The following is a 23,645-nucleotide window of genomic DNA, read 5'->3' on the forward strand; positions in this document are numbered from 1 at the left end:
GCATACCTCTTACTAACATTTAGGTCTGTTGCAAGTTCCCCAGTCAGAACATTCCATAACAGAAGTTTACCATCGCCTTCACTTCCACTTGTTACCACAAGGCCTGAAAATGGGTTAAAAATTCAAGAGAAAAGTTACTAGATTCCATCATATAAAACTGTAATAACTGTTTTTCGTCCAGCATTTGTTTCAACTCAAATAGGAAATTATATTATTCCTAATTGAAAATAAATAAATTGCAAGAAAATAAATCATAAATAAACCCTAAATTGCAAGAAAATAAATCATAAACAAACCATATATATGTTAAACTGTATCTCTCTTATGTATATATATTTACATATATATATAAAGAGAGATACATATACATGTATATATGATATATATATATATATATGTGTTTCTCTCTCTTCTTGTAAAACCCGCAAGGGTATTATAGTCATTTCCCCTCTTTTGCGCATGTTCATAATTATGAATATGCTGTAATGTTTTTTTGTACTTTTATTTTTTCTTCTTTTGTTTTTTTTTCTTTTCATTTTCTATTTTCTTTTTCTTGTTTGTTGACTAAAGTCAACTTGGAGGGGGCTCAACACTAGCTGTTGGGCCTCTCCAACGGTTAGAATTCTAACCGTTGGAGGGGCTCCAACAGCTACTGGAGCACCTCCAAGGCCTCTTGCTAGCTTATAAATAGGGGAGTTCCCCCTTTGTCAAAACTACTTCTTGGAGCTTTTGTTCTTCATTCTTCTCAATAAAAATTCTTTATATTTTATATGCCTTTGTGCATTTGCGTTTCTTTATTGTACCTTTGTGTACATTTGTTATAAGTGTTCTGGTGCCTTTGTGCACATACCTATTGGGGGTGTTGTGCTTATAACACACTTTATCTCCTTTTGAGATATTTTCACATGGTATCAGAGCGACATTGAAGTTTGAAGATCAGGTGATTCTTCGTATTTGCAAGTGCCTCAAAAAGCATGCCTTTGGCTTCTTGGTGATTGGAGTGGGGACTTCTCTTTCCTCAATATTTTGGAAGGTTTTTACAACAAGACTTAAAAGTCTTTTTGTGGTACGTATATTTTTTCCTTTCTTCCCTCTCTAATGGGTGAAAAATTGTAATTTCTCACACGGTTTTAAATTAAATGGCTCCAACTACCATGTTTGGGCCAGAAATATGGAGGCTTACATTAAAGGGAAAGGTCTTTGGGGATATGTCAAAGGAACCATTCCCGAACCCGAACCCAAAATCACCATTATTGACAAGGGTGAAATAAAGGTCCTAGAAGGTGAAGAGAGAGAAAAAGCTTTTGAAGAATACAACAAAAGGCATGAAGAATGGGAGATGAAAAACTACAAAATCCTTTCATGTTTTTTTTCTTCCGTTGAAACGAAAATAAATGCAAACATTTTGAAGTTCAAGAAAGCCTTTCAAGTTTGAGAGTATCTTGAAAGAATGTATACTTCAAGAGATTTGTCCCATAAATATTATCTCCAAAAGAAGGCATTAACTCTTCAACAAGGGAAAATGTCCAACAACAACTACGCCTTCATCCCAAAACAATTGGGGTTGGCGACATGAACCAAAAAAGGAAATCATTTTGGGTCTTCCACGTGAATCCTTCTCCTCCAATCATTTTTATCCAATGCCATGTCCTCGGTGAGGTTCAAAGCATTCATATCCTTTCCTATCATCTCCATCCAAATCTTCCTAGGCCTACCCCGACCTCTTTTAACTAATATATTTTCCCATTTCTCCATCCTTCTAACTGGAGCATCATTAGGCCTTCACCGAATATGTCCAAACCACCATAAACGATTCTCTCTCATCTTATTTTCAATGGGTGCAACGCCTACCTTCTTATGTATCTCATCATTCTGAATCTTATCTTTTATTGTATTTTCACACATCCATCTAAGCATACGCATCTCAGCTACACTCATTTTTTGAATATGATGTCTCTTGGCAGCCCAACATTCCGTACCATATAGTAAAGCGGGCCTAATAGTCGTCCTATAAAACTTTTCCTTCAACCGCAATGGCATTCTACGATCGCACAACACTCCAGTTGCACTTTTTCATTTCATCCACCCAACCTTTATCCTATGATTTACATCTCCATCAATTTCTCCATACCTTTGAATGATAGATCCTAAATATTTGAAACAATCATCCACCGGTATTTCTTGCTCACTAAGCTTCACTACACTCCCATCACTACTTCGTTGCTTACTAAACCGACATTCCATATATTTTGTCTTACTCTTACTAAACTTAAAACCTCTTGCTTCCAATGTTTGTCTCCATAATTCTAACTTAGCATTAACCCCAACTCTAGACTCATCAATCAAAACAATATCATCAGCAAACAACATACACCACGGCACATTTTCTTGAATTGATCTCGTAAGCTCATCCATCACTATAGCAAATAGGAAAAGGCTTAAAGCAGATCCTTGATGTAACCCAACCGTTATAGGAAAATTGGTTGTCACCCCTCCACAAGTGCGGATGTTGGTTACTACTCCTTCATACATATCTTTAATTATACATATCTTTAATTATACTAATGTACTTGAGATAAACACCTTTCTTCATCATTGTCCACCAGAGAACGTCCCTAGGTACTCTATCGTATGCCTTATCCAAATCAATAAAAACCATATGCAAATCTTTGTTCCTCTCTCTATATCTCTCAATAAGTTGTTTAAGAAGATGTATAGCTTCCATAGTTGATCTTCCAGGCATAAAACTAAATTGATTCTCCGATATCATGGCAACCTTCTTCAACCTAGACTCAATCACCCTCTCCCAAAGTTTCATAGTATGTCTCATGAGTTTTATACCACGATAGTTTGTGCAATCTTGTATATCACCCTTATTCTTATATAGAGGCACCAAAGTACTCTTCCTCCACTCATTAAGCATCTTATTTGTCCGTTAGAGAATATTTTGCCGAGTTATCCAATATTTGTGACGAACTTGCTCACCAAGAACCTAAATGGAGTGGAGAGGCAATTGAATTGAAGGCCAAACAATTAAAAGAAGATCATTTCTTCAATTTTTTAAATGAGCTTAGACCCGAGTTCGAACAAACAAGGTCCTCTCTTTTGAGTTCTTTCTCTTCTCCTTCGTTGGAAGATGTGCTTACCAAACTAAGTGGAGAAGAAACTAGATTGGGGATGAATAAAACCAATCTAAGTGTGTTAGTCGTTTCCTATAAGGATGAGGGTGCTTATGTTGTCTCAAGACCGGGGAATAATGTCAAAACATATAAACCCCCTCACTTCAACAAAAACCAAGGAGGAAGAGAAAATGGTGGGCAATATGGAAGAAGAGATTATAGTAAAATCATATGTCACTTTTGAAAAAAGCTGGGACACATTAAACCGGTTTGTCCTAAATGGAAAAAGATGGTGGTTATAACTATAACTTTCCAACCAAACAAGGAGGAAGGACCTTCAACTTCCACAATGCCACTTTGTCTCTAAATCAAATCACGAAAGCTCTTCAACCTCTCCTCAAGGGATCCGTTTCCGAAGCCGCCATGACCACCTTCTCTCCTCCCGGTAAGACTCTTTGACTCTTAGACTCAGGTGCATCCTTTCATATGACTCTAAATGTTTTTGCACTTTCTAAATACTCAAAAAATTTGTCACCCTCTTTTGTCTCTACCGCAGATGGGGCTTCTCTTGAAATAAAAGGAATTGGAGATTTTGAAAGACAAGTTTTTTTTATTCCTAAAGTTAGATTTATCCCAAAACTAAATTTAAATTTACTTTGCGTCTCTCAACTATCGGATCATGGGTGTGATATCAAATTCTCATCAAATAAATATTGGATATAGGATCTTCGGTCCGAGAAGTTGATTGGGGAAGGCTCTAGGAAGGGAGATCTATATTTTATGAAATTTCCCAAAACACTCTTTTTGTAATGTTGCCCAACATAAAGATATAAATGTTTGGCAAACGCCTTGGGCATCCAAATATTGTCATGCTTTCTTATTTATATTTTGCTAAAACTTTATGTAAAGATAACTTCAATTGTAATGATTGTATTCTTGATAAAATGAGAAGCTTACCTTTTAGACAAGGAACTATGTTTTCAACTAAGCCTTTTGAAATTGTGCATTCAAATGTATGGGGACCGGCACCCGTTGTGTCTAAGGGAGGGTTTTCGTATTATGTTATTTATGTTGATGATTTCTCAAGATATAGTTGGATATATTTCCTCAAACATAAACATGAGGTTTTCTCTACCTTTAAGGTTTTTCATATAATGATACTGTAGAAGGAAGGAGTGATGCGCAGTTACCTGGGTAGAGAGAGAGAGAGTCGGTTGTACAATAAGGAACTCGTTAACTTGGTTATTAGGGCTTCTCTCTATGTTAAATAGAGAGAGGCTAAAAAGAATAAATTACATCTAAGTCCATTATTAAAATAAAATTTCAAATAACCTCTAATCTAAGAAGACTTAAACTTAAAACCACCTATTCTCATCACTCCCCCTCAAGCTGGAGCAAAGATATCAATCATGCTCAGTTTGTCACAACATTTTGAGAAATTTGGTCTAGCAAGAGGCTTTGTAAACATATCTGCAACTTGGTCTTCCGACTTTAGATATTTGGTAGTGATATGACCAGTTTGAACCATATCTCTTACATAGTGGCAATCAACCTCAATGTGCTTTGTTCTCTCATGAAAGACAGGATTGTTCGCTATATATGTTGCAGCCTTGTTATCACACATCATGGTCATAGGAGAGGAAACCTTCACCTGAAGATCATGAAGAACAGTACGAACCCACATCAATTCAGCAGTTGTTTGGGCCATAGCCCGATATTCTGATTCAGCACTCGACCTAGAAACCACATTTTGTTTCTTACTTCTCCAAGAAATCAAGTTGTCTCCCAGAAATACACAGAATCCTGTGGTAGATTTTCTATCCACTACAGATCCTGCATAGTCAGCATCAGAATAGGCCACTATCTCCAGAGTTCCACCTTTCTTGAACAATAACCCCTTTCCAGGAGAAGATTTTAGATATCTGAGAATCAGTATAGCTGCATTCCAGTGTATCTTAGTTGGTTTGTCCATAAACTGGCTAACTTTGCTTACTGCTAAAGCAATATCCGGCCTGGTCACAGTTACATACACTAGCTTTTGCTATCAACCGGTTTTGACTCTTCTTCAAATAACTGAACTTTATGGTCCATGGGAATATTTGCTGGTTTAGCTCCCAACATTCCTGTTTCCTTTAATAAGTCAAGAACATACTTCCGTTGAGACAAAACCATCCCTTCACGGCTCCTGGCAACTTCTATACCCAAAAAATATCTAAGTGAACCAAGGTGTTTTGTAACAAAGTGTTTTTGAAGATGAGCCTTTGTGGCTTCAATAGCCTTCACATCATCTCCTGTAAGAATGATGTCATCCACATATACCACCATAACAACTATGCCAGAGTTAGTTTTCTTGATAAATAAGGTATGATCTGCTGCTGACCTATTAAAGCCAAAGCGTGACATCACTTCAAACAACTTTTGAAACCATGCACGAGGACTTTGTTTCAAGCCATAAATCGCCTTTCTCAATCTACACACCTTCTGACACTCTCCCTCAACCTCGAATCCTGGAGGTTGTTGCATGTAAACTGTCTCAGATAGATCCCCATATAGAAATGCATTTTTCACATCTAATTGGTACAAGCTCCAACCATGCTGAAGAGAAACTGAGAGAACAAGACGAATGGTACCCATCCGTGCAACAGGAGAAAAGGTTTCAAATAAATCAATACCATATGTCTGAGTATACCCTTTTGCTACTAATCTGGCCTTGTACCTTTCAATAGAACCATCAGATTTGTACTTTATTATATATACCTATTTACATCCAACAATGTCAGCATCTGCTGGGGAATCAACTAGATCCCATGTATGCTGAGATACTAAAGCATCCATTTCTTCTTGCATGGCCAGCTTCCAGCGGTTATCACGCTCTGCCTGTTGATAGTTCAGAAGAATAGTCTCAGCAGATAAGGCTGAAATAAAAGTTTTCATCTGATTTTCAATTCTGGCATCGGAGACAAAATGAGATATGGGATATAAGGTACATTGTCGTGTCCCCTTGCGTAGAGCAATAGGCCTGTTATCATCATCATGAAGATCACTATTGTCAGTAGAACTTACCTCAGGGGAAGAAGAAGATGAAGGTGAAAGAATGAAACCCTAATCTACGATGAGAGAAGAGAAGAGAGGGAGAGAGAAATTTCCAGCTGAAAGGAGGGTACAGTCATCGTGATGCCCTCTCATTCTATTTAACATAAAGTGTAAACATTAGGGTACGAAAATACCCTTTTACAAAATAATAATTTACAATACATGAACTGGATCTGGACCTGATCCATTATACAAATGGATCGGGTCAGACATACAATGAAGATAATAATGTCTTCTTTTCAGCCTCCCTCAAGTTGTGCATGGTGTTGGACCATGAACAACTTGTTCTTCAAAAACCAAAATCTATCATTTGTTAACCCTTTAGTGAGGATATCAGCAACTTGTTCTTTTGTTGACACATACATGGGCTCAATCTCTTTGTCTTCAACCTTTTTCCTGATAAAATGTTGATCTATTTCAATGTGCTTTGCTCGACTATGGTGAATGGGATTGAATGACATGTTGATGGCACTTTGATTGTCACACAGCAACAATGATCGAACAATCGGCTCTCCCATTTCAGTCAGAAGATGTCTTATCCATGTACCCTCGGCCGTGGCAGTGGCCATTGATCTGTATTCGGCCTCAGTGCTCGATCTAGCAACCGCCTTTTGTTTTCTACTGCTCCAGGATACCAAGTTTGGCCCAATGAAGCTGCAATAACCAGATACTGATCGTCGTTCGTCTGGATCCCCCGCCCAATCAGCATCAGCATAAGTAATAATCTCATGGCCCCCACCTGGATCTAATTCTTCCTTGCCTTTGTATACCAGCCCATCACCCACTGTACCCTTTAGGTAGCGAAGTATACGTTTGACTGCCTCCATATGTGACACACGAGGTTCATGCATAAACTGGGATACCTGATTAACTGAATATACTATGTCGGGTCTAGTAAAAGTCAGGTATTGCAACATGCCAACTAAACTGCGATACTTAGTGGGATCTCCATATATATTCCCTTCTTGTGAACTCAATTTCTGATGAATGACACTTGGAGTTGTTAACGGCTTACAATTTGTCATGCCTGCTCTGCCGAGAATGTCCAGCGTATATTTGTGTTGAGTAAGGGTAAGTGTATCATTCTTGTTATCAACTTCTACCCCAAGAAAATATCGCAGCTCTCCCAAATCTTTCATCTTAAATCTCTGATTTAATAACTTCTTCACCTGCTCAATGTGGCTTTTACAATTCCCTGTGATGATGATATCATCAACATATATCAACAGAAGGGTAGTAACTCCTTGTTCATTGTGAATGAATAATGAGTGATCCAGAAGAGACCTAGAAAAGCCATGCCGTTGTATTTCTAGAGAAAAACTATCGAACCAGGAACGAGAAGCTTGTTTCAAACCATAGAGTGCTCTCTTTAATTTGCATACATATTTTTTGGCGTCTCGTTCTGCATATCCAGTGGGTTGTTCCATGTAGACCTCTTCTTTTAAATCCCCGTGCAGAAAGGCATTTTTCACATCCAGCTGGCTCAATGTCCATCCATGTTTAATGGCTAGACTCAACACAATACGAATAGTCCCCATCTTGACAACAGGACTAAAAGTTTCATCAAAGTCTTGGCCTTCCTCTTGTGTGAATCCCTTGGCTACCAGTCGAGCCTTGTACCTTTCGATGCTCCCATCTGGTTTATATTTTATCTTGTACACCCATTTTGACCCAACTATATTTCTGTTCAGTGGTCTAGGCACAATCTCCCATGTGCCACATTCATGTAAGGCCTCCATTTCTTCATTCATTGCTTCTACCCATCTTCTAGAGCTCGCAGCTTGATAGAACATAAGAGGCTCATCCTCTTTACTTATGGATGTCAAGAATAACTGAAAATCCATTGAAAAATTTTTATAACTTACCCACCTGTCAAGTGGATGTCGAATCCGTGAAGATCTTCTGATATCCATTTGCTGCGAAACGGATGATCCAGATGGATCCGTGTTCGAACAAGAAGTGAATGAGGGCTCTTTCTCTCGCCGAGTGTACACAATTCCCTTATACCTTGTTGGCTCCAAGTCATATGTGACAGTTTCCTCCGTTTGAGTCTCATTGGCTGAATCCTCATGTGGCTCATTCTGACTGCAATTTTCTGGACATTCTACTGTACCATTGGAGAAGAGTTCTGAATTTAACCATGGGTAGTATACCTCAATGTTGGAGCTTGAGTTATCAGTATCCACCATAGTTGAATTATTATCCTGATCAGCAAAGTTCATTTCATCGAAAATAACATTCCTTGATATTTTGACACGCTTACTCAGGGGATCATAACACCTGTACCCTTTGTAATCTTCGGCATATCCTATAAACCTGCATTTCAAAGCTTTATCTTGGAACTTGTGCCTGAGTGAGCTATCAATGTGCACATAACAAACAGACCCAAACACACGTAATTCATGATAATCAGGTTGTATGCCAAAAAGAGAGAAGTATGGTGACTTATTTTCTAAGATATTCATGGGCAAGCGATTTATCACATGAACTGTGGAGTGGAAGGCCTCAGTCCATAATGATGTAGGGAGATTGCTCCCGTGCATCATGCTCATTGCAGTCTCAACAATATGTCGATGCTTCCTCTCAGCAATCCCATTTTGTTGAGGTGTATGAGGGCAAGACACTCTTCTCTTTATCCCATTATGTTGAAGAAAATTAACAAAGTCACTCGAGGAGAATTCACCTCCTCCATCACACTGAAAATTAAGAATGTTGGTAGAAAAATGATTTTGAACGAAAGAGTGGAATTTCTGGAACAATCCAAAAACTTCTGATTTGTGCTTCATAAAGAATATCCAAGTATAACGTGAATAACTATCAACGAAAATAAGATAGTATTTACTGCCAGAAAAAGAAGTAATTGGAGCAGGACCCCAGACATCTGAACAAATGACCTCAAATGGCCTTGAAGCTCTTTTATTAATGGAAGCAAAAGGTAAGACATGACTCTTACATAGATGACAGCTAGAACATTTTGTGTCAACGACTTCTGAACTCAGACTGGACTTAGGAATAAGATTATTCATGACAAGTTTTTCAATAAAATGGCGACCACAATGGCCAAGACGACTATGCCAAAGTCTTGGCTTATTACTTTCAGAAACATTAAATAAAAAATCAGAATCAAAGACTTGGTGAGGCTTCAAGGATGAATAGTTGGGATGAATGAAGGAAGGATCTTCTTGGAAGATGTACATGTTGCCCCATCGTTTTCCTTCAGCGAATGTCCTCCTCGTGCGAAGATCCTTGACATAAACAGAAGAGGGAGTAAATTCAACTGAAGCATTTGCATCATCAACAAGCTTTGAGACAGAAACAATGTTCTTTTGAATATTAGGAGCATGGATGACACTTGGAAGTTTAAGAGAGGACTTTGACATGTGTATAATGGCATTTCCAGTATGTGAGATGGCATGATGTGATCCATCTCCTGTGACAATGCTATTCTTTCCAACATAAGGTGTAAGAGTCAAGAGTTTACCTACATCACCTGTAACATGAGTAGCTGCTCCAGAGTCGACATACCAAGTTCCTTTGTCATTTTGTTTCATATTCAATCCTGCCAAGGCTGCCAACAACAACTCTTTTACTTCTCCATCCTTTTTAGCCTCTGCTTGTGGAGCTTTCCCTTTGTTTTGAGGATTAAACCAACAGTTCGCTTTAATGTGCCCTTTCTTGTTGCATAGGAAAGGGGTGGGAATGGGTCTTTGTCCCTGAACATTGGGTGTTGGAAGTATGCCACGACCTCCATAGTTATTTCTCCCTTGTCCTCCTTTTCCTCGAAAAGAATTTCCTCTACCTTGACCATAACTCATTCCCATAGCCAGCACATCTTGTGTTCCGGAATTCCCATGAAAAGCTTCAGAGGAACCTTTCAGATTCATCTCATATTGCAACAGTTTTGCACGAAGATCTTCAAACTTTGGAAGTTCTGGTAAACATAGTAAGGTTGTCGTCATAACATGATAATCTGACCCCAATCCACTCAAGGTTTGTTGTACTTTATCTTTTTCACTGACGAGACACCCAACAACCGCCAACTGATCTGTGATGCCTTTCATTTTATTCAGGTATTCCATAATAGACATGGAATCTTTCTTCAGCATTTGAAATTCTCGCTTAAGAAACATAATTCTTGCCTCAGAAATTTGTGAATATGTTTGAACTAACATATCCCACAGTTCCTTTGCCGAACAATCATCAAGAAGAGCAATAAGGACCTCCTGTGAAAGAGTTGAAGTGATATATGCCACTAGCGATTGATCTCTCTTCATCCAAGCAACATATTCTGGATTCTTGTGAAAAACAACAGATTGTTCGCCTTTATCATCCACCTTTTCTTGCGAAAGAAATTCTGGAGGCGGTGGGACCGATCCATCCAGATGACCAGAAAGGTCCTGACTTTTTATAAACGGAATAATCTGTCTTTTCTAGGTCAAGAAATTACAGTTATTCAATTTTTCAGAGACTAGTTGACCAAGAAAACTTGAGGACAGGCATGATTGCCCGTGAGTAAATTCCATTTGATGAATATGCTTGAACTGACACTTAGGTATGAAGAACAAAGAACTCGGCTAACAGAAAAAGACAGATAAGATATGACAGATGGCTAACAATGATTAGCAGTGATTAGCAGGAAAAACAGCAGAAAGGAAAAGGAAATCACAGATCAAGAGATTAACAATGGTTAGCAGGGATTAAACCACAGATCAAGAGATTAAATGTAGGAAAACAGCAGGGATTAAACCTGATGAACCTGATTTCACAAAGAAGCAATCACGGCTGAAAGACACGGCTGAAAGAAAACACAGATTGATGTTGTAACACACGGCTGAAAGAAATCACAGATTTTCTTCACAAAGATTTTCTTCACACAGATTCACGCTAGGTATTTGAGGGCCACAATACCACACAGATTCACATCACGGCACACAGATTCACGCTGGGATTCACGGCTGATAAGTTCACTCTGCTGACGCTGGTGGATTCACGCTGGGATTTGCTCACGCAGACTCAGGCTGGGTTTTCTTCACGCAGACGCAGATTCACGCAGATGGGCTTTCTTCACGCAGGCTGGGCTTTCTTTCTTCACGCAGGCTGAAATCACGCTGATTCACGACCAGACATTCTTCACTGGGTATTTACGCTGGGTATTCACACCCAGATTCACGCAGATAGCTGATGCAGATCCACGTTGATGCACACGTTGTGCTTTCTTCACGCAGATTCACGCAGATTCACGCAGATCCACGCCTTGCTTTCTTCACGCAGATCCACGCCCTGCTCTGATACCATGAAAGAATGAAACCCTAATCTACGATGAGAGAAGAGAAGAGAGGGAGAGAGAAATTTCCAGCTGAAAGGAGGGTACAGTCATCGTGATGCCCTCTCATTCTATTTAACATAAAGTGTAAACATTAGGGTACGAAAATACCCTTTTACAAAATAATAATTTACAATACATGAACTGGATCTGGACCTGATCCATTATACAAATGGATCGGGTCAGACATACAATGAAGATAATAATGTCTTCTTTTCAGAAGGCACTTGTGGAGGTGGAGCTCTACGCACATATACCAATGGAGGATTATTGAATCTGGAAGAGGATGAAGTTTGGTTCGGTAATAAGGGCACAGATTCCAAAGGAAAAGGATGTATAGGTAATAGAAAAGACTCAGCCGGATCAACCTGCAGCGGGAAACCGGTACTAGAGTAATATGGAGTGGATTCCAAGAAAGATACATCTGCACTGACATACTCTCGGCGAGAAATAGGATCATAACATCGATATCCCTTTTGATTTTTGGGATAACCTATAAACATGCATTTTGTAGCTTGAGCAGCTAATTTATCACGGTCAGGGCCAAGTTTGTGTACAAAACAAACACATCCAAATATTTTTGGTGAGAAAGAAAAGAGTGGGGCATTAGGTTTTAAGATATGTAATGGAATTTGATCACCCACAGAAGACGAAGGCATGCGGTTGATCAGATAGCAAGCAGTGGTAATCGCATCACCCCAGTATAACGCAGGAATATTAGATTGAATCATAATGGTCCGAGCAACATCAAGCAGGTGCCGATGTTTTCGCTCAGCCACCCCATTTTGTTGAGATGAATAGGCACAAGAAGTTTGGGGTTGAATGCCATGATCTTGGTAAAATTGTAACAGACTTTTTGATTTAAACTCAAGAGCATTATCAGTGCGAACAATCTTGACAATAGATTCAAACTGAGTTTTTATTTCTAGAATTAAGGATTTGATAATACTTGGAACTTCACATCGTTCTTTTATTAAAAACACCCATGACAACTTAGAGAAATCATCAACAATAACAAATAATATCGACACTGAGTCCTAGTAGGAATCTTACAAGGACCTCATACATATGCATGAAGAAGTTCAAAAACTTTATTACTAGACTGACTCTGACTCGAAGGGAACGAACTTCGATGATGCTTGCCCAACTGACATGCTTCACACTGAAATGATGTAGTGGAAGGAATTTGAGGAAAGACCGAACGAAGCTTTGACAATGAAGGATGACCAAGACGACGATGCCACTGAACAAGACTGAATGAGTGTTCCACTGCAGCATGAACATTACCCACTGGATGATGTAGGTAGTAGACTCCATTTTCTTCATAGCCTCCACCAATCTTTTTCCCCGTCAGCAAATCCTGAAAATGACAACCCATCGGATCAAATATTACTCTACAATTTTGTTCTTTTGTAAGACAACTAACAGAGAGTAAACTTTGAGGAAAGTTTGGAGCCTGAAGAACATTTTTCAACTGTAAGGAGGAGGATATAGAAATATTTCCCTGACCAACAACTGGGGAGGAACTCCCATCGACTAATGAGACTCCTCGATGAACAGTAATATCCTTTAGATCTGAAAAAACAAGTGAATTTTCACACAAGTGTCTGGATGCACCAGAGTCAATAGTCCACTTACTGTCAGTCGGATGAAGATGATTTCCTGTTGAGTAGGCAACACCAGCTACAAGAGGAGTGGAACTCAAAGGACGAAGAGTTATCAACTCATCATATTCAGCACGATTGAGGGTGATACTATAGTCACTTGCAGAGATATTATCCTGTACATTTGTTGCCTCGATAGTAGTAACATTTGCTTTAGGAGCATATGACTTTGATGAAGAAGAGGTTGGCCGACCATGCTTATCCCAGCAACGATCTTCTAAATGTCCAGATTTTTCACATAATGTACATTAAAACTTTCCTCTGCCTCCCATACCACGTCCACGACCTCGTCCTCTGATATTCTGAATATTTCTACGCCCATAACCAGATGAGACAACAAGAGCAGATGACTGAGTCACAGGCTGAGATTGTGGAAGAGAGATCGCAAGTCTACTCAGACGATTGTATGCATCAGCAAGAGTAGGTACATCAGATCCAATCAACATTTAAACTTTTGCAACAGAAAATTCTGAAGAGAGACCTGTAAGAAAGCGAGCAACCATGGTTTGTTCTTGATGATCCTTTTGCTTCGAGCAACAAAGAGGCCTGTGAGAATTAAGTCTTTCAAACGCAGCTTTGACAGAGGCATAATATTGGGCCAAGGTCTGATCTCCCTGCTGCAAATTATATATCTGATGTTCGACTTGCAGGATACGACTCAAATTAGTCTCTTGTGAGTATGTATCTCGAAGATTGTCCCACATCAGTTTGGTTGTATTATAGTAAATTAATCCATCTGCAATATGAGGTTCGACACTATTCATGATCCATGACATAACTATGTCATTATCTTCATCCCAAGTAACATATTTTCCCAATTTTTCAGTGGGTTCGTCTTCCAACAAAATATGTTTTCGACGATGTCCAGATACCGACATCATAAAAGTTCTGGACCATCTGGCATAGTTGGTTTCATTCAACCTTATAGAAGAGTCGTACGAGAAGGGATTGGCAAAAGCCTTATACTCCCCAATATGTTCAATTTTGGAAATGTTATATTGACTCTACACGAAAATACAAAGTACCTATATGCAACTAAGAACATAATCAAAATGCTAATTGTACTATACTCATACACGATCAAACTGAGCTTTGAGCCATACTGAAGATGTAATTCAATTAAAAAAAAATAGATTACCTCACTTGAACAACAAGTGTTATAATAACGCGTCAGGCAATGTAACAACCAGTAAAGAGCATCAGCCCACAAACATGAAGAGTTTTCCAACACAGCAGGGAATCACACCTGCTGTTTCCACGACAGAAAATAGCAGCCCACAAACAGGGAATATTTTTTTTCTTCAACACAGCCACAGCAGGGAATCACGCCTGCTGTTTATGACAAAAAAAAAAAAACAGCAGCCCACAAACAGGGAAATTTTCCAACACAGCAGGGAATCACGCCTGTTGTTTCCACGACAGAAGGATAACTGAAACTGAAATGCTTCTTTCACAGCACGCATGTAAAAAAAAAAAAAGAACGACTCAACAGGGAATCACAACTTCTGAAAACCATATTCTGAAATAAAACAACTAACTAAACTCCAGGGAATCACGACCATTGTTGCTCCCAAACAAATCACAACCACCGATAATATGCAAACGCAGAGAAGGAATCACGACAACAGCTGCTCTCCAAACATATAAGGCTCGACAGCACCATTGCTACTCCCAAACAAATCACAACCACCGATAATAGGCAGACGCAGAAAAGGAATCACGACAGCACGCAACAACACAGGAAATCAAAATTTCTGCTGCTCCCAAACAGCAGGAAATCGCGGCAGAAATCACGAAAAAAAATATCACGGCAGGAGCTCAAGGGTTACGGCTCCACATCTGCTCCCTTAGATCTGATGACAGATCTGGGTCACATCCCAGATCTGTTATCAGATCTTCCACGACAGAAAGAACAACAAACCTGATTAACAAGAAAGTTTTCTCGTTGGTGAAGATCAATCCCTATTGATTACGCTCCCCAGATCGAAGGCTCTGATACCATGTAGAAGGAAGGAGTGATGCGCAGTTACCTGAGTAGAGAGAGAGAGAGAGAAAGAGAGAGAGTCGGTTGTACAATAAGGAACTCGTTAACTTGGTTATTAGGGCTTCTCTCTATGTTAAATAGAGAGCGGCTAAAAAGAATAAACTACATCTAAGTCCATTACTAAAACAAAATTTCAAATAACTTCTAATCTAAGAAGACTTAAACTTAAAACCACTTATTCTCAACAGATACAAAATCAATTCAATAGTAAATTACAAATTCTTAGAACCGATTCCGGGGGAGAATATCTTTCAAATGATTTCAAAAGTTATATTGAAAATAATGGGATTGTTCATCAAAGGTCTTGCCCCAAAACACCTCAACCGAACGAAAACATAGACATATAATAGAAACTACAAGGACCCTACTCATTTCTCAAAAAATTCCAAAAAGATTTAGGGTCGAAGCAGTTCTTGCATCGGTTTACCTCATAAATCGACTTCCATCCAAAAATTTGAATCAAATATCCCCTTTTGAAACATTGTATAAAAAAGAACCTGATTACAATAGACTAAGAATTTCTTGTTGTAAATGCTTTGTCCTCACCGACAAGAACGATAAACTATCTCCCAAAGTTATTCCTTGTGCGTTTTGGGGATATTCGAAAACACAAAAAGGTTTTAGGTGTTATGATATTAAAAATGACAAACTATATGTTTCAAGAAATGTAACCTTTTTAGAAAATATGAGTGGTTTTGAAGAACACAAAACTAATGAAGATAATGCCAATTACTCTTTTTTGTTTGAATTATTATCTAGAAATGAGGATTTTTTTAGCGATGATGAATTGAATGAGGATGGGGATATAAGTGAAAGTATTCCACCACCCATCCAACTTGAAGAAGAAATGATAGTTGAACCAATTACCTACTCACATAGAGATAAAAGTACCTTCAGAAGTGCAATAGAAAAGTATAGTGACTCTAGTGAGCCCTCCAACCATTCTCAAATAACCGAAAGATCTAGGAAAAATCTTTCTAGATTTATATCCTACGAATCCTTTTCTCCAAAACATAAAGCATGTCTTAGCGCCATTCACTCATATCAAAAACCTAAGAATTTTGAAGCTAAGAAAAGGATAGAGTGGAGGGACGCCATGGATAATGAACTTAGAACCCTCAACAAAGCAAAAACTTGGGCCTTTCAATATCTTCCAAAAGGAAAGAAATTAATAGGATGTAGATGAGTTTTTAAAGTCAAAACCAAGAGTGATGGCACTCTTGAAAGATATAAAGCTTGTCTTATTACAAAAGGATATAGTAAAAAATACGACATCGATTACGAAGAAACCTTTGCCCCCGTTGCACGAATGGTCATTGTAAGATGTTTGATCACCATTGCATCTATTAAAAAATGAAACATTTACCAAATGGATGTTAAAAATGTTTTTTTTAAATGGGGACCTTAATGAATAAGTCGACATGGATGCTCCTCCTGGTATGGACGTACCAAAGGGAAAAGTCTTTTGTTTGCAAAAAGCGCTTTATGGTTTAAAACAAGCCCCTAAGGCTTGGTATGATCGATTTAATAAAGTAATGGTTCAAAATGGTTTTACTTCATGCTACACTGACACTGCTCTGTTTGTCAAAAAAGTCTGATGCAGAAATTGTGATTTTACTGTTGTATGTTGATGATATGTTGATAACAGGTAGTGACATAAAGGGCATCAGAAACATTAAAACTACTTTAAAAGAAAGGTTTGAAATGTCAGACTTGGGGTATCTGACTTACTTTCTTGGTATCGAGGCAACTTACTCTCATAGAGGCTATTTTTTGTCTCAAACTAAACTTACATGTAAGATTCTTGACAGATCAGGTATTACTGACGATAAAATCTGTAAGACCCCTGAAATTGTGGGATCAAAAAATGAAGATCGATGATGGGATACCATTGGAGGATCCTACCCCCTACCAACAACTTGTGGGGTCTCTAATGTATCTTAGCATCACAAGGCCAGACATCTCTCATGTTGTGCATACTGCAAGCCAATTTCAGCATGCTCCTACATCCGTCTATATGAGCGTCGTTCTTCGAGTTGTCAGATACATAAGGGGAACTTTAAACAAGGGAGTTTTTCTTTCTTCATCATCTGAGTTAAATTTAATTGCATATACTGACTCTGATTGGGGAGGTGACCCAAATAATCGTCACTCCATTACAGGCTTTTGCATTTTTTTAGGGGAATCCCTGATCTCATGGAGATGTAAGAAACAACAGAAGGTGTCTCTATCATCCACCGAAGCAGAATATCGAGTCATGGCTTATACAACTATGGAGATTGTCTGGATTCATCAGTTGCTGCAAGACATGGGAATTCAAATTCAAGAACCCACAAAGTTGTGTTGTGATAATAAGAGTGCAATCTATATTGTTATTCTTCACCAAGGCGCTTTGCCCTCCAAGATTCAACTTTTTCCTTGGCAAACTTTCGGTCATTGCGCCCTAAGTTTGAGGGATGGTGTTAAACTGTATCTCTCTTATGTATATATATGTAAATATATATGTTTCTCTCTCTTCTTGTAAAACCCGCAAGGGTATTATAGCCATTTCTCCTCTTTTGCGCATGTTCATAATTATGAATATGCTGTAATGTTTTTTCGTACTTTTATTTTTTCTTCTTTTCTTTTTTTTATTTTCATTTTCTTTTTTCTTTTTCTTGTTTGTTGACTAAAGTCAACTTGGAGGGGGCTCAACACTAGCTGTTGGGCCTCTCCAACGGTTAGAATTCTAACAGTTGGAGGGGCTCCAACAGCTATTGGAGCCCCTCCAAGGCCTCTTGCTAGCTTATAAATAGGAAAGTTCCCCCTTTGTAAAAACCACTTCTTGGAGCTTTTGTTCTCCATTCTTCTCAATAAAAAATCTTTATATTTTATATGCCTTTGTGCATTTGCGTTTCTTTATTGTACCTTTGTGTACATTTGTTATAAGTGTTCTTGTGCCTTTGTGCACATACCTATTGGGGGTGTTGTGCTTATAGCACACTTTATCTCCTTTTGAGATATTTTCACAATATAAACCAAAACAACCCTAAGTTACAAGAAAAGTAAACCATAAAATCAAAGAAACTATAAATAAATCATAAAATGAAATATAAAAAGCACTAATTCAAACCCTAATCAAAGAAAATCAAAGAAGAAAAGCCCTAATCAAATTAAATACAAGAGTACTTTGGCACTCCTCCAACACTTAGAGAGTGCCATCATTGCCCTCATCCACTTTATAATCCGGCTGGTCCTTGATTTTGTACTCACCAATGTGATATTTGCTACTTTGAGTGTAATTGTGGGTCAAAAACATATCTACCGATTCACTCACTTTGAAACCACTTAGGTGACCATTAATTACCATTGAATGGGGTCCTTTGGCCTCTGATAAGAAGTGGCAAATCACCTCTGGAGCTGACTCAAGAGTTGGCTCAAGTTATTCCTCACTTGAGTCTTGGGACTCTTGTAAGTTGGCCTCACTATCACCCATCTTGCACACATGTAGGCTCTTACGTTTGTAACCTAGAATCCAATGCTTATCATGGCTGGAACCTAGGCTTTTGGGCCTTCCCTCAACATGTTGAGACCTAGAGATGGTCTCTAACATAGCATTACACCTTTTGGGCTGATAGGATTTGATATATCTTTCTTTTGACAGCCAAATTTTGAAAATGGGTCTTCTTTTTGCAAACCTGTTTCGACATTTGCTTCTCACTAGACCACATTTGTTAATGCTTCTCTTCATGTAATTTGGCAATTGGGATGCCTCATTAGATGTTTGAGCATTGGTTGTTGACACCTCATTCATTAATTATTCCTCTTGGCCACTAGCATTAGAACCAAAGTGGGGTTTTTGCCTCAAACTAAGAACCATGCCACTCACATCTTCAACTTAGGTTGCATATCCTTCTAGCACATTCTTTTGCTTCAGTTGTGCAAAGTTCTCTTCATAATAGTCTAATATTTGAGTTCCAAACCTCTCCATCATGGCTGGGACAAATCGGTCCCAAGTAGGCTTGCCCTTAAACATGTTGAACCACTTGAACCATGTTAAAGCACTCCCTTCTATGTGTGCACCCGCAACATCTACCCTTACTTCCCCCGTAACATCATGACAATTAAAGTATTGGATGGCCTAGGTTAGCCAACCTCAAGGGTTGTCACCATCATAGTTAGGGTGTTAAAATACTATGTACATACTCACTGATATACGTATATTTATAAATATACATATATCAGGGGTATTATGGTCATTTCGTGTAATATATTTTAATACAGTCCATTAGGGACTGAAAAGTCATTTTCGTTTTCTTTTTATTTTTCGTTTTGTAATTGTAATTCATGTGACTGTTGGGAGGTCAGTCCAACTAGTCGTTGGACTGCCTCCCTCTATGTAAAGTGAGGCTCTATAAATAGAGCCTCACTCCCTCTTGTATTATTATGCTTTTTCAAAGCATATTGTGAAGTGAATAGAATTCCTTTTTATTTTATGTTCTTGTGGGATTTGTGCCTTTGTTCTATTGTGGAATTCATATTTTTTATCTCTTTTGTGAGATTGTTGTCGGTCCATTAGAGACCATATTATATTTGTGCACTTATGTAGCCTCTCATTGGCATTGTAATTGTGCACTCTTGTTTCATTACATAGGGAGTTGAGTTCTCAACTTGTGGCCAAGCATGGTCTTATGGACATTCACCTCAAGTTGTGCTTGTTTGGGGGTAGCCAACTAGGGTAGGAGGTCTTCCAATAATGGAACCGACTTGGTCAACCCTCTTAGGCCTCAAAGTAGGGTGCTCTACCTCTTTGGACTAGCTCAATTGCTTTGTTGACTTTTTAATTTTTTTGCATTTCATTTGAGCTGTATTTCTCATGCATTTAGTCTAAGTGTGTATATGGGTTTTGGGGTTAGGATTGCACGAGCATATGACCCGGATCCACTTTGATCCAAGCTTGGGTCTATAAAAACCCAAATTGAAGTTATTCTTGGGGATATGAATGGAATAATTTAGATCTCTCTAGCTCTTTCTTCTCTCTTCTCCCTCCTATTCTCTCTTCTTTGGGAGATCTGAATTTTCAAATCTAGACTAGATAAGAAGTCTCTAGAGCTCGACACTAGAGAGTTCCATACTCACACACATGGAGCTTATTCGACTGGACCATATCCTTCATCAAGCGAGCAATTTCGGTGAGATCTCATCCTCTAGCATCTCTCAAATGGAGAAGAGGTTCAGATTGGTCATAGTTGTAGAGGGAGTGCAGCTGAAGACCGATCCACACAAATTGGAAGTCAAATCGTGAAGATCGGGGGGGCACCGAGTAGATCGTGCTCTTCCATTGGCCGATCTACCTATTATTGGGAAATTCAAGGTAGATCTATTTGTTTCCAACTTGATTTCCAATTAATTCTGCTGAGAATTGTTAGATCTACATCTCCTTTATTAGATCTGTGGGTGCTCAACGATCATTCGTGCAATTTGAGTCTGGATCAAGTGATTCTAGTCATTCTCCGGCTCATTGCACGTTCAGTTTAAGCAATTCAGTGTCATCGAAAAATCAGAAAATTTCAGCCAAAATCCAACAATCACTGGAGCGTTTTTGTGTTGATTGGGGGCCTAAGGGTCTCTAGATCCTATCTGAAGAATTTCATGACCTGAGCTGCAGTGAGTAGCCCGATATCGACCAAATTTCAGTGACTATTGGACAGTTTCTGTCATTTTATATTGCACTGCACTAGCAGAATTTCCAGAAACTTACACGAGCAATTCTCTCCTAAGGAGGATTTTCTCAGTGTCACTGGTGTAATGAAATATGCGAAAATACAAAACAAAGGCCTCTAAGGGCTTACACAATCGTAAACACAAAGTGTACATGCACATACACAAGTCCAACTAAAGGACAATATAAGAGCACAAAAGCAATACACAAGCACCAAGTACATTCAAGACAACAAAGAATTTAAAAGGAGAAAACAAGAACATAAAAAATATATAATTTATTGAGTATAAATGCTTAAGAGAAGCATTAAAAAACAAGAGGGGGGTTCACCCTTATTTATACACAAGAGGTAGTCTCAAATAAAACTGTTGGACTGTTCCAACAGCTCTACCGACTAATCAACTCTATGTTGACTAGTCCAAAAACTAACCCTACAACTATATTTGGTCTTTGACCAAATAGTCCCTATAAAAGCAGAAAAGGACAAAAAGAACAAAATAAAGTAAAAATACTAATGTGTCTCTAATGGATAAGCCTATTATAAGGACTGAAATGACCAAAATACCCCTAATCGGTATTTACCTATTACATCGTTATAAATACATATACATACATATATATACATATAAATACATTCAAAGCATGAATATATATATATGAATACATTCAAAGCATAAATATATATATGTGAATACATTCAAAGCATATATATATATACAACTTAACACTCTCCCTCAAACTTAGTGTGGTATACCGAAAGTTTGAAAATACAAAAAAAAAATCAATGAGAATGATTCGGCCGTTAAGTGTCTTAAATGAAAATCTATCTTTATGACATATCAGATAATTTTGCAAATACAAGTCTTCAAATGTCTTAATTGGTGATCATCCCCAAACGCCTTTATCAACTATATCCATCTTCATGACGCATCAAAAATATTCCTTTCGCAATCCATCGCATCTTTAAGAACCTCTAGGGAGAACAAAACAAAAGTCCCAACTACACAAAATAAGGTGTTCTAACCAAATAGTTATTAAGTTTCAAAACAAATATATATATATATATATATATATATATTGAACAAGAATAACACTCAAGTAGGATTTTTCAAACAAAGTAGCAATAATTTTTAATCATTAAGAAAGATAAGAAGAGCATACCTCAAAGAAAAAATTAATGAAATCAATTTTAGACAATCATAAACCCAAAATCAGCGTACTTTTAAAGAAAACATAAATATTGATCATAAGGGAATTTAATCCCTAAACAACATATGAATTATCAAGAGATAATAAAATCATGTATTAATAATATTCCAAATTTTTAGGAAAACACTTAAAATAAAACAAATCATCAATTTATACTAAAAACAACATGCATATAAAGTACAACACCTAAAAAAAAGAACCCTCAAATAAAGAGGAGTTAATTAAATTTATGCATATAACAATGTGAATAAGATAATCAATACGAAACATAAATATATGCAATATGTTTAATACGCATAATAAGGAATGAGAGCAATCTCATAAATCACAACACATTAGAATTCACTCGCACAACCTAGAATGGGTTTAAGTACAAGGAACCAAATAACAATCTTTAAAACATATATATATATGTTATCAATGAAATGCATGAAATTTTATCAATAAACATTTTTTCATACAAGAAAAAAAACTAGTAAAAGTTTAGAAATTTCATGGAGAGATTTTTGAAAACCCACAAATATCAAGAAATGACACTTTGCAAATCTCAAGAATAGTTCGACCACCACAATCAATCACCTCACTACCTCCAAACCTCAAAATTCAAGTGTATCAGCTAATAGAACAAGAGCACAATCACAATGTCATTTATGGGCTTAACAAACACACAAAAAGTATGAATAACCAATGGGTGCAGATAACTCACCATGTTAAAAAACATCTCTTGTCTAGATAAAATGACACTCAAAATTCAAGTGTATCAACTACTAGAACAAGAGCACAATCACAATGTCACTTATGGGCTAAAGTCGCTAAACAAACACAAAAAAGTGTGACTGAACATAACTCACCACATTGAAAAACATCTCTTGTCTACATAAAATGACACTTAAATAAGAGACATGATAGGAGAAAACACAAGAGATAAGAGAGTATGTAATGAAAACAAACTAATGTCACCAAGAAGAATAAGGATATCAATTTTAGCAATCTTTTGAAACACCATGGTTTCAAAAATAGATAGTCATCACAGATAAACATAATTATAAGCATCCAATATAATAATAATGGCCAAATAAACAAACGAGTGATACAACATACTCATAAAACTAAAGATCAAACAACCATAAGTTAGAGCCGAACTATAAGCCAACAATCTAAACTGCCAAAAAATAAGGTGCACACAACTCACCCCAACAAATATCTTTGGTTCAACAAAGCCAACATGAATCCAAAGGTCAATCAACTATCAATCAGACTCAAGACAAGTGACAACACATCACTCGTAACCCTTGAGAATCTAGACTGATGAGATGACATAAGGTGCACAAATAACTCACCTCAACGGCTAACCATGATCCAATAACAACAAGGCCAAAAAGAAATGAAATCGGATGGACGAAACAATTGTCATAAGAAGACAATACATACTCACGAAAATCAAGTGAGTTCATATATAAATCAAATCCAATAAAGGTAGATGAAACCTTTA

At 37.7% G+C, this 23,645-nt stretch overlaps 1 protein-coding gene across 4 annotated transcripts in view; it reads right to left on the reverse strand.

Moving 5' to 3' along the window:
* LOC149840529 (uncharacterized) overlaps positions 1–23,645 on the reverse strand; it is a 76,542-nt gene that overhangs the window by 7,585 nt on the left and 45,312 nt on the right. For all 4 annotated transcript variants that reach the window (XM_090003189.1, XM_090003190.1, XM_090003191.1 and 1 more), the window contains exon 13: positions 7–103. In XM_090003189.1, the coding sequence (XP_089859315.1) occupies positions 7–103 (97 nt within the window). The remainder of the gene's footprint in view (positions 1–6; positions 104–23,645) is intronic.

Source organism: Nuphar pumila, chromosome 4 (assembly GCF_984573655.1).
Source record: "Nuphar pumila chromosome 4, dmNupPumi1.hap1.1, whole genome shotgun sequence".
Lineage (NCBI taxonomy): Eukaryota > Viridiplantae > Streptophyta > Magnoliopsida > Nymphaeales > Nymphaeaceae > Nuphar > Nuphar pumila.